Source organism: Mchenga conophoros, linkage group LG20 (assembly GCF_057382185.1).
Source record: "Mchenga conophoros isolate Kocher_MC1m ecotype Shallow Benthic linkage group LG20, M_conophoros_male_GT1.1, whole genome shotgun sequence".
NCBI classification, from domain to species: Eukaryota; Metazoa; Chordata; class Actinopteri; order Cichliformes; family Cichlidae; genus Mchenga; species Mchenga conophoros.
In genome coordinates this window covers 8,560,224-8,576,758 of record NC_140545.1, presented here as the reverse complement: position 1 = coordinate 8,576,758, position 16,535 = coordinate 8,560,224, and the positions used below count along the sequence as shown (strand labels likewise).

General features: G+C 46.7%; 1 protein-coding gene across 3 annotated transcripts in view; it reads left to right on the top strand.

Annotated features, from left to right (window-relative positions):
- Positions 1-757: 757 nt before the first annotated feature.
- Positions 758-16,535, top strand: part of celsr3 (cadherin, EGF LAG seven-pass G-type receptor 3) — a 119,958-nt gene continuing 104,180 nt past the window's right edge. For all 3 annotated transcript variants that reach the window (XM_085259583.1, XM_085259584.1, XM_085259582.1), the window contains exon 1: positions 758-6,820. In XM_085259583.1, the coding sequence (XP_085115709.1) occupies positions 1,192-6,820 (5,629 nt within the window). In that variant the 5' untranslated portion in view covers positions 758-1,191. The remainder of the gene's footprint in view (positions 6,821-16,535) is intronic.

Genomic DNA, 16,535 nt, shown 5'->3' with positions numbered 1-16,535 from the left:
ATATCGTCACAATAATCTTAGAGTAAAAAGTGGCGGTGACACCTCAGGGACTCCCCCCTCTTTCTCTCTCTCTCTCTCTCTCTCTCTCTCTGTGTGTGTGTGTATCTGTGAATTACTCGTGGATGCAAGAGAGAGATGACGTCACTTTTCCTTGAGCTAACCTAAGCTTACATCACCGCACTAGAATATAAGATGCTGCTTGACCGGGTGAGACCAAAGCACATGCAAATGGAGAAGAAGAAAAAACGGAGAAATTGATGTATTTCCAGGAAATGAAACATCCCGAATATATCAATGAAGCAAAATGATTTATTACAGAAGGACTAGACTGAACAGTCTTATCCCTTGCAGTAAAGTTTCTAAAAATTACTTTTTCTTCTATAATCCATCCAAAACTGCTCGTATAAATTTCTCTTTTTTAGCATGAAAAATGAAATAAATTCAAAGTCTAATTTCTAGGACTTCATTGCTGAAGTCCTAGAAGGTGAAAGGTGACAGACCTGGGGGGAAATGTGTTAGGACGACAGTACGGCAGCTGATACGGCGATGACGGCGAGATTGTGTAAGATAAGGGTTTTTTTCTAGCTCATATTCCAGTTGTGGACATGGCGACCGCCGCGGGTGCTGTGTAACAGCCCTGCGCACCGGAGCCAACCATTATCAGAGAGAGAGAGAGAGGGGCTATAGAGATGCAAGAAATAGGGGGAGGGGTGGAAAAGGAGAGAGGAGGAGAGCGTGATTGTGTGAGTGTGTGTGGATGGGTGGATAGTAGCTTGCCACAGCCACTGCTAGAGGAGCGCGCACACACATACATGCGGACTCACACACACACTCTGAAGGCTAGTGTGTGAGCCAGCCAGTCAGTCAGTCGGTGTGAGTGTGTGAGCCATGTTGGATGTGAATGAACGGGAGGAGAGATGCTGCTGCCGCGCCGCTCCTAACGCTCAGACCTCCAGCTCCACGGACCACAGCGGGTAGATGCCAACTCTCCAGGCCGACAGAGAGACGGGGGAGCCTGGGGGAAGGTGTCGGGCGGTGCTGGCGGTCCTGGAACTGGCCACATAGCCGGAACGAAGGACAGAGAGAAGTAACGGGGGAGAAGGGAAGGCACACTCGTGAGAGAGAAAGAGAGAATAGGCAGAGGTGGAAGAGGGAGAAAGGAGGGGAGACACAGAGAAAGGAGAAGACTAAATGGCTGCACCGCTACCGGGCTTTACCCCGCTCCTGCTCTCATCTCTGGCACTCCACCTGCTTCTCCTCGGCCCTTTGTTCGCCTTCACCCCGGGGACGGTGAATACAGGAGGAGTTTCCAACAGATGGATCCCGGGCCTCTGCTATCGAGACGCCGGTAAAGTGAGCCAGCAGCAACAGCAACACCAGTGCGAGGAGGCAAGGGAGTCGCCGAGGGGCAGCTGGAATCTACGCCCAAGCAGGTGGACCGTGGAGCGGATACAGAGAGAGGGATGCTCGGGAGTGCAGCGCGCGGGAGAGACGCTGAGAGGATATCTGCGCTATGGAGCGAAGGGGAGGCGGAAAGAAGGACCGAAAGGAGTCGGGACGTTTTGGAAGACTGCAGACCGCCCTCCGGCTCCATCGCCACCTACTCTCCAACTCCACCCCGGTATTAGGAGCAGGTTGAACTCCGATGGCGTCGGTGGAGGAGAGAGAGTGGAAAGAGGAAGGCTGGGCAGAAAGGGCGTTGTTTCACCTCCCACTTCACCTGTTTCCACCCCCTCGCTGGTTCAAAACGGTAAAAAACGGGCAGTACAAAGGACTAGAGCGTGCGCGCAACGGTGGCCGGCGTCGCGACCACACCTCGCCAAACGTGGTGCCGCCGGAGCCTTTGTGCACGCCTCTGGCCTGAACGGGGCACCCGGAAGTGGAGGGAGGAGAGGGGGAGAGGTGAGGGAGAGGGCTCCTGAGGTGAAGAGACTGCTTGCTGCATGGTGCTCCCCGACACACTGGCCGTGCCCCTACAAACCACCCCTCTCCGTGGCCAGCACTCCCTCACCTGGCCTCGTCCCAGCTGGTTTCTCTCACTGCATTCATTCTCTTTCTGGATACATTTCACCCCAAGCTGATGCTTCAAACACATTCAAACCTACTTTTACCAACAATCCAGACTGTGTCCGGGCATCTCAATTGGATTGCGTGTGTAATTTTCACAACATTCAGCAACAGCTAGTTTACAGGAACGGCAACAAGGCGAAGCGCTGGGATGGCTCAGTCAGCGTGAACAGGAGGGCTGGTAATTGTTCTCATTTGGGCTGGCATAATGTTATCGATCCCAACAGAAGCAGGGAGAGGGGTGACGATAGCAGTTTGACGGGGTGCATTAGAGAGAATGGAGGAGGGCCGAGAGGTGGGGGAGATGAGGGGAGGGAAGCATACAGGTGTAGCGCGCTGGAGGAGATTAGCAATCTAGGTTGTTGGTTACCTCCTCTCTGTGAAGCAAGGTCTAAGCGTGCCAGAGTTATTCATGAAAGGAAGGAAAGAGAGGTAAATGATGGGAGAGGGGGAGGGATGAGCCACAGCAGCAAACACATTCATTTATCTAATTATCCGGATAATGGTTTGGCTTTTCTGATACTGAAGCTCTCGTGTAGTACTGATAATGAGCTTCAGCGGGGGAAATCAGCACCAGGAACCGAGGGGCAGAGCAGTCAAACCCGGAGAGAGAGCAGGGCGGACAGGGTGGGTCCCAGTGGTGGCTCTGGTTGTTTAGACAGAGAAGAAATGGGGGGTGGATATTTAGCTGAATTTACGACACCCGAGGGAGGCATAGCTCCGAGGAAGCGCCTCATCCAAATTGCCCTCAGCAGCATTATTTCAGAGACGCCCTGCCAGCAGTCCCCATCCAACAAAACCACAGTCCCCCAAAACGCGTCAAAATACTCTGAATACTCTGGCTCTGAAGTTACTGAAACAGCGCCCACTCAAACAGAAACAGACGAGAGCTGGGAAAGTGGGAGACGAGTCACAGCGCTCAGTCTGTCTGCTGGAAAAGTGAGAGCAACTTCAGAGACACAGTCTGCCGGTGACTCAGGCTTTTCCTCGCCTGCTAAGTTTCCCGCTACATCTCCCAGTCACTCTGAAGCAGCAGTGCAGCCTGCAGCAGAGTACCTGTCGCTCGTCTCGGCAGTTAACCTGACCACATGGTCTGCGCGTTCGCTACACTCCCCCCGTGTAGAGGAGCTTTCAGCACGACGGACAGCTCCTCCAGACGCTGAGCGCGTGTTTTTGTGGAGCAAGTCCAACACTAATAATAATAATAATAATAATAATAATAATAATAATAATAATAACAATAATAATAATAATAATGAGGAAGAGGAGAGAGGCGGCGGGGGAAATAGATATGAGTCTGAAATAGAAAATTCGCTGTGGCCTGGTCAAACGCAGTGGGAAAGCGCACAGAGAGCGATGGCTCACCCAGGATGCTCTGGTAGCATTTCCACTGACTGCTCAGCTACCGCGCGCGAGGACGGTGCACATATGCAATTAAAACCCGGTAAGCAAGTGCCACTAGAGCCCGAAGGTGTCGGACAGGCAACGGGGCGGCAGATGGGAGATAAAGGAGAAAGGCAGAGGGAGGAAGAGGGCTTTGAGGGGTCCGCTGTTGCTGTTGCCTCTGTTTGGGGAGGAAAATTACAGGTGGGGGAGGGCCAGAGAGAGGCGCGGCTGATGGGAGGGAGAGAAACAGGGGCAGAGGAGGAGGAGTGGGAGAGGGGAAGGAGAATAACAAAGGCAAGCCAGGCAGAGGAGAATGAGGCAAAGGGAGAGAAGGGTCAGGACAGGGGCAGTAGCACCACCATCACACAGCCAGATAGCAAAATAGGGAAGAAAGAAAGCCAGGGGGATGAAAGCCACCAGGGAGGAGGCAGAGGGGAGGTGGAGGGGAAGGAAAAGAAAAAGCACAGTTCAAGGGGAGAGAGGAGCCTGGAACGACTGATAATCGTAGCAGATGATGATACCTCACAGGGAGAGACTGAGAGAAAGATTTTCATGCCATGGTCTCGCTCGAAACGTGCAGCCAATAGGCATCCCCATTTCTCCCAGTACACCTACCAAGTACATGTGGCTGAAAACCAGCCGCCTGGCACATCAGTGATCATCATGTCCGCCTCAGACCCAGATGGAGGAGATGCAGGCAGGCTGAGCTACACAATGGCTCCGTTGATGAACAGTCGATCATCCGACTACTTCCACATTCACCCAGACACCGGCCTCATCACCTCCACTCAGATTCTTGACCGAGAGCATATGGACCTACATTACTTCCGGGTCACAGCGACTGATCATGGCTCCCCTCGCCTCTCTGGCACCACAATGGTGTCCATCACTGTTTCAGACCGGAATGATCACTCTCCTATATTTGAGCAGTCAGAGTACAGGGAGACGATTAGGGAGAATGTGGAGGAAGGCTATCCCATACTACAGCTGAGAGCGACTGATTCAGACTCCCCATCCAATGCCAATATTCGTTACCGGTTTGTTGGTGATTCAGCTACAATGGCACGGGCGGCCTTTGAGATTGACCCTCGCTCTGGCCTCATTACAACCCGTGGGTCAGTGGACCGGGAAACGAATGAACACTACACCCTGCAGGTGGAAGCCAGCGACCAGGGGAAAGATCCGGGGCCCCGCTCTGCTACCGTTAAAGTTTTCATCACCGTGCTGGATGAAAATGACAATGTGCCACAGTTCAGTGAGAAACGCTATGTGGTGGCAGTGAAGGAGAATGTCAGGCCTCATTCTGAAATTCTCCGTGTCAGCGCCACAGACCGGGACAAAGATAGTAATGCTGTTGTTCACTACAACATCATCAGTGGCAACAGCCGTGGGCAGTTTTCCATTGACAGCGTCACTGGTGAGATCCAGGTGGTGGCACCACTAGACTATGAGGCCGAACGAGAGTACACGCTCCGCGTTCGTGCACAGGACAACGGGCGGCCACCTCTTTCTAACAACACTGGGATTGTCAGCGTCCAAGTGACAGACGTCAACGACAATCCGCCCATCTTTGTCTCCACACCATTTCAGGCATCAGTGCTTGAGAGCGCTCCGATTGGTAGTTCAATCCTCCACATCCAGGCCATTGATACAGATTCTGGTGACAATGCTCGTCTGGAGTACAGGCTAACTGGCACAAGCTCTGACACCCCATTTGTTATCAATGCCGCAACAGGCTGGGTCACCGTAAAGTCTATTCTTGATAGAGAATCTGTGGAGCACTACTTTTTTGGTGTGGAGGCCAGGGATTATGGCATGCCCCCTCTTTCCGCTACAGCCAGTGTGACTATAACAGTGATGGATGTTAATGACAACCGCCCTGAGTTCCTCCAAAAGGAGTACTATGTCAGACTGAACGAGGACGCAGCGGTTGGCACCAGCGTAGTGACTGTCACAGCTGTCGATCGTGACGTCAACAGTGCCGTGACCTACCAGATAACAGGAGGAAACACCAGAAACCGCTTTGCTATCAGCACGGCGGGAGGGGGTGGGCTTCTCTCTCTAGCTCTCCCACTGGACTACAAACAGGAGCGGCGCTACGTTCTCACTGTCACTGCCTCAGACAGAACCCTCCATGACACCTGTCAGGTGCACGTCAACATCACAGACGCCAACACACACCGCCCTGTTTTCCAAAGCGCCCATTACTCTGTTAGTGTGAACGAGGACCAGCCACCTGGAAGCACCATAGTCGTGATCAGTGCCACAGACGACGATGTTGGCGAGAATGCTCGAATCACGTACTTCCTCGAGGACAATATCCCGCAATTTCGCATCGACCCAGCAACAGGAGCCATAACACTCCAGGCAGAGCTTGACTATGAAGACCAGATGACCTACACGTTGGCTATAACAGCCAAAGACAACGGCATACCGCAGAAATCCGACACGACATACGTTGAGGTGAATGTTAATGATGTCAATGACAACGCTCCTCAGTTCCTCAGTCCCAGGTATCAGGGAACAGTGAGTGAAGATGCCCCTTCCTACACCAGTATTCTCCAAATCTCAGCCACCGATCGGGATGCACACGCCAACGGTCGTGTTCAATACACCTTCCAAAACGGTGAGGATGGGGGTGGAGACTTTACCATTGAACCAAAATCTGGGATCGTCCGAAATAGCAGACGTTTGGATCGCGAGAACGTGCCATTCTATGAGCTCACTGCTTACGCTGTTGATCGCGGTGTACCCTCTCAGCAAACTCCTGTCCACATCCAGGTGACAGTCCTCGATGTGAATGACAACGCCCCTGTATTCCCCGCTGATGACTTTGAGGTTTTAGTAAAAGAAAACAGTGCTGTGGGTTCTGTGGTGGCACAGATAACAGCCACCGACCCTGATGAGGGTGCCAATGCTCAGATCATGTACCAAATTGTAGAGGGCAACATCCCAGAGATCTTCCAGATGGACATCTTTTCAGGAGAGCTCACGTCACTCATTGATCTTGACTATGAGACACGCAACGAGTATGTCATTGTGGTCCAGGCCACGTCAGCACCTTTAGTCAGCCGTGCTACTGTCCGAATCCGATTGGTGGACCAGAACGACAACAGGCCAACTCTACAAGACTTTCAAATCATTTTCAACAACTTTGTGTCCAATCGGTCCAACAGTTTCCCCACCGGGGTAATAGGGAGGGTACCTGCCCACGATCCTGACGTGTCAGACAGACTGTACTACACCATCGAAAGGGGGAATGAGCTTCACCTGCTGCTCCTGAATCACACCAGCGGAGAGATCCGACTGAGCCGAAAACTGGATAACAACAGGCCGCTGGTGGCTCCCATGCTGATCTCCGTCACGGGTAAGAGACCATGAAGGGAAAAAAGTGAGAGAAGGGAGGGAGGGTGCATGTGTGTGAGTGTGTGTTTGCAGTCAGTTTAGGTTGCTCTGCAGCTTTATTCAGTGTAAAAAATATTGTGACGATAAGGAGTCCAACGCCACAGGTTTGTAAGTGAGTGAGAAAGTGGGATGACAAGGCTGCATGCCACTTGGCTGAGCTCTTTGCATTACTTCTACCTTTTCCTTTTGCGTCTTTCTTTTGTCCTTATCAAAGATACATGTTTTAAAAAGTATTTTTAAGTCTGAAACCCATCCCATGTGCATGTATGCCATGCTGACACAATGATTTACTGGAGACAAAGCCAAAAAAGAGTAGTATAGACAGATAAAAGAGAAATATTGATCGAAATCGAGCTGTTATTCAGGTTACATTTACCTGATAGAATGCGAGATAACAGACTGATGTTGGCCTAACACATTTTCAAAGTGTAGTGAGAAAGACATGTTTTCTGTGTAATGGGGACTTTCTGTGGAAACGAAAACACAACTGAGCAGTGAAAACTTTCAAAGATGGGCTGCTGAGGATAATCTTTAATGTGATGTCATATCTAATTTTTGTATCAGTCACCATGGTTGCCATTTTTCCAGACTGTTGTTAGCGTTTGGCGTAAAACTGGCGTTTTGTTTTAGGCATTTTTCTTGGTAGAATGGGAACTGCGTGTAGTTATAAGCAGAGATCAATATCACAGCACTGCAAACACAGTTTGATTGGCAGGATCCAGGCTAAGTGCAGTCCAAGTTGCCATAGCAATTTTGCACAATTAAAAATCTATCGAGCCGGGAATCGAGAGCGTGCATGACTCTGACAGGAAGAGTCAGATATCCCTGATATCCCATTAAATTGTCTTACTGCTTCGCAAATGTGCTGTCTCTCCTGATGACATATGCCACAGGATCAGCCTCCGTCAGCTTCTCAGCATAACTTGTTCATCACGCAGCCGTGAGATGCGCTGAAGAACGAGATTAAACTGAATTCCTGTTTTGTTTTGTATTTTTCTTAAATTAATATTTTAAGATATTTTTTTCACACTTTGTTGATTGTTTGTGTGTATTTCTCTCTTAGCTTCGGGATAAAAGAATAAAACCCTTTTAGGGAGGCAGTAAAGATACTGATGTTAATGATCAAAGCCTTTTGAACACAAAGAAAGGGAAGAGGAAAAGAAACGAGTGCAGCATTGTTGTTTTAAGGACCTGGATAGTGCTGTGTTTGTATTCTGTCACAAAACATTAGTAGATGAATGCTGGCTGGGGACTGTGTGTGACCTCCTACCCTATTTACACTGTTCTGATACCAGCAATGATCACGGTTTATACATATTCCACTTGATGTCATTTTGGATGAGCGAGTGAGGGATCCATTGAGCAAAGAAGGAAGTAAGAGGAATGAGTAAATTAAAGCAAACAATCAAGAAATAAGTGATGGAGGAAGTGAAGGGATGAACATGGCTGAGTGAATGAGTCACTCGTAGTAGAGCTGTGGGCGTGAGATAACTATATTAAGGATATCTGTTCTCAGTGACATCATACAGGTCCAAGACTAGAAGAAACGATCTGAGCCAGAGCATTTGGAGCAGTCTGAAGCTTCAGCTTGTACACACACTGACCTCAGTATTTATGACTTTGGCCATGTTTAATATTGTAACAACAAAACTCATAATTCACAATATTTGAAATTTAAAACCCAATATTACGTTCTTAACTTACATATGATCATAATAACTGCTCTTTTAATGTAGGATAGACATAATGTCCTAGGATGAGGTCCTGGGCTGAATTGTTATCTCAGTCCGCCCCTGTCACACTCAATTTAAACTGAAGATTAAAAAGAAAAATCATTAAAAAAGGCCGATTGGGTCAATAAATAAGTCACTGAGTAAATGAGCTGGAGTGTGAGCAAAAGTGCAAGTGAACAAAGGAATTAATATGAATTTGCGCGTTTTTAACAAATGAACTAACTTGCAATTAAAGAGGAGCAACGGTGAGTAAGTGAAGAAGTCTGGCAACAAGCAAAACCGCTGAGTGTGTGTGTGTCACAACTGCATGTATGTTTGTATATTTGTGTGCATTCACCCTTGTCTCCATTGGTGTCTCACAGTGTGCGCTCAGCTCGCTTGAACCAGACTTATGGATTCATTTCCAATTTTCTCACTGTGTTTCTCTCACGATGAGCATGCTTTGCCCTCTCTCCTCGTTCCTCTCTCTCCCCTCTCTCCATTGCTCCAGGATTTGACAGTTATGAGATTATAATGAAACAACAGTCAGCCAGAGTCAAGCTCGGAGCAAAGCTGTCACTTTCATTGTGTGCTGTGTGTTATCTGTGACTGCCCGTCCCTCCTCTACCCACCGCTTTCTTCTCCTTCTCCTTTTATTCTACCCATCTTTGGGTGGATGAATGAATTCTTCATTTTCATCCTTTGTAATAATTCTTCTGTCCATTTTTGTGGCTTTCCTTACTCAGTTTCTCCCTCTTTCTTTCCCTTCGTCCTCTCTTTTCTTCTTCTTTTCTGTTTCCCTCCTTTCCCTTATTCCATATTCACTCATGTGTTATCCTCTCCTCCTCTTCAGTTTCCCTCCTGGCATTCCTCACCTAACTCTCATGGGCTGTTCCTCTTCCATGGTGAAACCCTTTCAGCTCTGCTCTTCACTTCATTTCTCCTCTTTTCAGTTTTCCTCTTTCCCTCCTCCCTCTCCTGGTGCGTGGCTGTGCATGTACTGAATGTGTTGTATACTATCAGCAGGCGTGTGCGAGTGTAGTTTATGTCTGTGCTTCAACAGCTTTTCTTCCTACTCATGCTTGCGCATTATTTGCGTGTGTACAGCACTTCTGTGTGCTTCTGTGTTCATAAGTATGTGTGTGTACTCTCAGGTGGCTCAAAGCATTGCACTTGAGGGTGTATTCATATCTTCTCAATGAATAATATCTATGTACGCCAGAGTTCTGGGACGTCTCTCCTCTCTCTGCCCGTCTTGCTTTCTTACTTCCTCACTCGTCCATACTTTCTTTCCTCGCTGTCTTTGTCTTCCTTTTCCATTTCACTCTCATGCTGTCTTTGACAGTTTGTCTCAGTCTGTCGGTTCTCTGGGTAATTCTTGTGTTCGTAGAGATTAAACACACCATTCATGCGCGTGCTGACAACAGTTTAAGGACACACGAACACACATGCATAAAACTGGCTTTAGGGTCAGCTGGTTGTGGCAGCAATAGCACTGTTTGGCACCCCAACAGGATCAGTTCAAGGTGCCCTTGAGCAAAGTAACCCCCACCCCCCAACTGCTCCTGTAGCCAGCAGCAGAGACTGTGCTTGTACTGGCAAACTCCCAGTAGTGAATGTGTGTAGCAGTTTTGATGGCACACCAGAGCTTCACTGGAACAGCAAACTCCAGTCTGAGACAAAGACACCATGGCGTCATCATGTTTGAAGGAGTTTGTTGAATAAAGTAAAACCTCTGATACTTCATAAAATGAATGATGGCTAAATTCTATTTTACTGCTTCAATTTCAGGGTTTTGCTATTTTACAAGTTAATGCTGAAATTACTAAATTATATACTACTTGCACCGTGAAAGCTAAACAATAACCCAAATGAGACTGTAAAGCAAAAAAAACAAAACAAAAACAAAAAAAGGAGTTAGTGATAATTATTGGCATATTTGTCACTGTATACACATTGTATACACTTTAGATTCACTTTAGAAATTAAGGATGTATTAATAGTGATGTATTGACTGCACAGATGTTGTGAGCTGGGGCAGTTTGTGTTGTGGATAGTTGGAGCACTGACATACTCGTATGACATTTACTGTGATTGTGGTACATGGAAGACACACGTGCACTGGCGACTTCATCAGTTACATCAATACTGCTTTATAGTTTTTTGTTGCATGCTTTCAACAAGTTTGAGATGATTTGAGCTTCATGACCCGATGTGTTGTACACTGGATACTCAGGTCAAGAATATGTTGTTGGCCTTTAAACAACAGTCATGTAGTACAAAGGAGCTCAAAGTGTGCCAAGAAAATATCCCCAACACCATTACACCACCAGCCTGCACTTTTAAAACAAGGATGGAAGTATCCGTGCTTTCATGTTGTTTACACAAAATTGTGATTGTGATGTGAATGTTGTAGAAGAAATCAAGATTCATAAAATCAGGCATTATCTGTTCTAAGTCGATAGAGGTTGCTGCCAGTGTGGTCTTCAGCTGCTGTAGCACATCTGCTTCAAGGTTTGCTGTGCTGGGTTCAGAGATGCTCTTCTGCAAACCTTGGTTGTGGTGAGCGGATATTTGAGTAGTGGTTGCCTTCTTATCAGTTTGTAGCAGTTCTTCTCTGACCTCTGGCAGCAACAAGGCATTTTATTCCATAGAACCGCCGCTCCCTGGATGTTCCCTCTTAGTCAGATGACTCTCTGTGAATGTTAGAGATGTCTGTGGAGGAAAATCCCAGCTGATCAGCAGTTTCTGAAATACTCAGTCCAGCCCGTCTGTCACCAACAACCACGTCATGTTCAGAGTCACTTAAATCACTTTTCTTCCTCGTTCTGATGCGTGGTTTGAACTTTAGCAGGTTATCCCGACCATGTCTATATCCTTAAATGCACTGTGTAGCTGCCACGTGATTGGCTGATTTTTGCATAAATGAGCATTAAAGCAGTTGTACCTAATGAAGTGGCTTTGTGAATGTATAGGAACTTCCACTAAACTGATTTTACCCTGGAGCTTTGTAATGCATGCGTTAGCAACTAACAAACCAAACCCAAATTCGATTACATCAACGTAAACATACATACACGAGTTTAATTTATTTTGTGGTGCATATGGCGTGGTGAATAAACATGTATCATATAAAGTACAGTATAGCAAGCGTACACAGATCAAATCAAATCAAATCAAATCACTTTTATTGTCACATCACATGTGCAGGCACACTGGCACAGCACATGCGAGTGAAATTCTTGTGTGCGAGCCCCACAAGCAACAGAGATGTGCAAACACAACAACACAAACGAGCAAAATACAAGAATGGCCAACCTGAAACTAATAAATATATGTACAATATATAATAGTGTATGCATTTCTGGATGTGTATACTAAATATTTTCCTACGTGTGTGTGTGTGTGTGGTGTGTGTGTGTGTATGCACATTTTTACAAATTAAATAGTTAAAAAAAAAATTAAAAAAATAAATTAATAATAATAATAATAATAATAATAATAATAATAATAATAAAATATATAAAATATACAGAGTTGAATATGTGCAAAACAAGTGGCATTTATATACAGTGTGGAGTGCATAATGTTGAAGTTCCAGTAGTGAAGCTGAGATGTCTATGACGTGTTCAGCAGTCTGATGGCCTGATGGAAGAAGCTGTCTCTCAGTCTGCTGGTACGGGACCGGATGCTGCAGAACCTCCTTCCTGATGGAAGTAGTCTGAACAGTTTATGGCTGGGGTGACTGGAGTCCTTGATGATCCTCCCCGCTTTCCTCAGGCACCGCTTCCTGTAGATGTCTTGGAGGGAGGGAAGCTCACCTCCAATTATCCGTTCAGAGCACCGCACTACTCGCTGGAGAGCTTTGCAGTTGTAGGCGGTGCTGTTGCCATACCAGGTGGTGATGCATCCAGTGAGGATGCTCTCAATGGCACAGTGATAGAAGGTCCTGAGGATGCGGGGGCTCATGCCGAATCTTTTCAGTCTCCTGAGAAAGAAGAGGCGCTGCTGGGCCTTCTTCACTGTTTTGTTTGTGTGTACTGACCACGTAAGATCCTCAGCCAGATGTACACCAAGGAACCGGAAGCTGCTCACTCTCTCCACAGCAGCGCCGTTGATGGTGATGGGGGTGTGTACTTCTCTGCACCTCCGGAAGTCCACTATCAACTCCTTTGTCTTTGCGACGTTGAGGGTGAGATGGTTGTCTTGACACCAGTGGGTCAGGGCGCTGACCTCCTCCCTGTAAGCTGTCTCATCACCGTTGGTGATAAGACCCACCACTGTAGTGTCGTCCGCAAACTTCACGATGATGTTGGAGTTGTTAGTGGCTGTGCAGTCGTAGGTGTAGAGTGAGTACAGGAGAGGGCTCAGTACACACCCCTGTGGAGCACCAGTGTTCAGTGTGATGGGGGATGAGGTGATGCTGCCCAGTCTGACCACCTGGCGTCTGTCAGACAGGAAGCTAAGGATCCAGCTGCAGAGGGAGCTGCTCAGTCCTAGATCCTGCAGTTTCCTGTCCAGCTTCGAGGGAACGATGGTATTGAATGCTGAGCTGTAATCTACAAACAGCATTCTCACATACGTGTCTCTCTTCTCCAGGTGTGACAGGGCAGTATGTAGTGTCAGGGCTATGGCATCATCAGTGGACCTGTTGTGGCGGTATGCAAACTGTAGAGGGTCCAGTGAGTCGGGTAGTGCAGAGCAGATGAAGTCCCTGACCAGCTTCTCGAAGCATTTGCTTACGATGGGGGTCAGGGCTACAGGTCGCCAGTCGTTCAATGAGGAGATGGTGGAGGATTTGGGTACAGGGACGATGGTGGCCATTTTGAAGCAGGCTGGGACTACAGACAGAGAGAGGGAAAGGTTGAAGATGTGTGTGAACACTCCAGCCAGCTGAGCCGCGCATGACCTGAGGACGCGGCCGGGAATCCCGTCCGGACCAGTAGCTTTGCGTGCGTTCACCTTCCTGAAGCACTTCCGCACATCCTCCTCAGACACAGTGTGCGCACTGACGTCATCCGCGGTGCGCACACTGTCCGGTCTCATGGTGTTCGCTGTGTCGAATCTAGCGTAGAATACGTTTAGATCCTCACATAGAGAGGCCGTGGTCTGCGGTGTGCTGGTTTTCCCTCTAAAGTCTGTGATCGTGTTTAGTCCCTGCCACATACTCCGAGGGTTGTCAAACTGTTGCTCCACCCTGTCCCTGTACTCACGTTTGGCTGCTTTGATCGTCTTCCGGAGTTGGTAATGTGCGTGTTTGTAGTCCGATGTGTTCGCGGAGGCAAAGGCGGTGTTCCGTGCCGCCAGTGCCGCGCGAACATCTCCGTTAATCCAGGGTTTTTGATTTGGGAAGGATTTGACTGTTCTGGATGGGACGACATCTTCCACGCATTTCCTGATAAATCCACAGACTGAGTCTGTGTATTCATCAATGTCTCTGGCGGCCACGTGAAACATTTCCCAGTCCGCGTGATCAAAACAGTCCCGCAGCGCAGACTCCGAGGTCAGTGCACAGTGAATTCACTTACTGTACATAGGTCACTGCACTGATGTTAACTATAATCTCACAGATGAGTACACTGATGTTTCACGTGTCAGGCACATTTACATGGAGGTCTGCTGAGAAATCTAAATGCCCCAGAGCATATGCATTTTAATGTTTATTTTTTACTATATTATAATGTGTTTTTACACAGTGTTATAACCCCTGAGGTAAAACAAAAATGGAGTCTACATCATTCATATTTCATCACTATTGTTGATGTCATGGTTGAAATCTGTTCTTGCTGTTCCTATTTTTTTTTTTTTTTTTGCCTTTTCTATTTTTTCTATTCCACATGTAGCAGGTCTTTTAGAGGAAAATACCCAAATTGTGCTGATGAACAAAATTATTGTTTAAGTAGTTTTCAATGGCATGACATTATTTCATAGTGTTTTATATTTAGATTACATTTACAGCTCACTACACAACTACTGCCATTCTTCTTCTTCTTCTTTTTAATTCTGCACACAACTATTTCGGTCACTTTTATGTGTCTTCCAGGAATCGAAGTAATAAATATCTTCTTCTATGAGATTGACTGACTCACGAGTATGCCTTGGAGCAAAGCTTTCTAGTGTCACAACCTGGCTCAGAAGGGCCATGACTAAAGGAGGAGGCACGCTGTTTATCAAACGCAGCCAAAAAATAAAGCTTGAAGATCAGAAAAATCTGTTGTGCAGCACCTGCATTAGATTGAAATTGTGTGCGTGTGTGTATCATGAGAGAATGAAAAGACAGAACCATAAAGAAGCACGGCAGAAGAGCCAAAGATGTGCAAACATCAGTTTTATAGACTGGGAACACTGGGTGTCCTCCAAGTGTTTAACCCTGAAGTTTGCCTTCAGACATATTTGGATCATGTCATCTAAATGAGTCATTATGTAGCGTAAAATCAGCTTTATTACCTCCTGCCGTGGTTATCCGATCATGGGAAGCTATGCTGATGTTTTTTGCTAAACCATACACATTACTCGCAAGACACACACGGAGCATGAGCGTGTACAAAATGGGCTCAAACCCATATCATCATGAGTCCATGACATGTACAAAAGCCCATTTACCATCCACACTGTGCTACACATACAGTACATAGCTAACCACAATGTAGCACTTTAGAAAAAACTTCCACCAACCCATTAAAGTCCATTAGATGTCCTCTAAATGTCTCAGTCCGAGCATAAGACTGTGGAGTGTCACATACTTTCTTCTCAGGGCGATGCAGAGCCAGATGGCAGGTTTCTCCGGTGGGTAATTAGTGCCATGTAATCATGACATTAAACCTGTAATCTGGACAGGTTTTCATACTGGCCAGTTTCTGTCCCATGTTTCATATCAGTATGTTTTTAAGCTTTGCTCAGCTCTTAATTATGTCACAATTGCAGATATTGGGAAATACAGGTGGTGACTTGTTTTGACGTAAGACCAGTGTTTGTTTATGAGCATTCGTCTGATTTCATGCAGTGGCTTTTCGCTCAGTGAACGTCAGAGACATTTAGTGGTGGATATTAGCTATTTTATGCAAATAAACAGATTAATGAATTGCAGCTGTGTCTGTTCCCCAAGCTTTCATATTTGCAGGATTTGCAGTGAAGGATATTTTAAATGTCAGGTTACTTTGCAGTCATGCAGCTCTACAGGTTTCCACCTGGGATCTGCCCTTTATGAATGAAGTCCACTTGATACATATCTTTCTCTCTCTGCTATGAGTGTGGTTTGAGTGGCAGAATAACTGCTACAAAACAGCGATAAACAAGGCAGCATTATGCACAGGAGGATTTCCGAGGACATGAAAGAATATTCTGACAGACATTTTTACGGAGTTGAGAGCATTACAAATTCATGCTCCCCGTTGAAAGACTTGCAGCTGCTCTGGGACTCCTCTGTTCCTGAAATCTGCTTTTTACACCTTTTTTTGGCACCTACACTCATTCTGAGCAGCCTAACATGAAAACCTGTCCACTTAAAAACGTCTTATTAAGATACGTCTGTGAAGGTTCTCAGTCATCCAGGTCATCGTAGTCAAAGGAGCTTGCAAAGAAAAGCATCTGAACTTCTTTAAGTTGCTTGAAGATGTTTCACCTCTCATCTGAGAAGCTTCTAAGGTCAATTGGTGGGGAGTCCCAGATTTATTAAGATACCTATTAAGATACCTTCTTATACTGGAGACACATAGTTCTTATCTGTCAATATCTGTCCAGAAAAGAGCTTGAAATAACACAATTTTAAGGCTGAAACTGGTGTAGATTAACCTTTTATAATGGAGGAGCAAAAATCGAATCTTGACATGCAGCCAATTTCTCCAAAACGTCTTGAGCACCCAGTCCTCCACAAGTTTTTTCTTTGAATGCTTGTAACGATTCCTTTTCGCTGAAGAAGAAACATAAAACTCATTAGAAGTTCATCGCGAAACTTCAAGTCTCCTA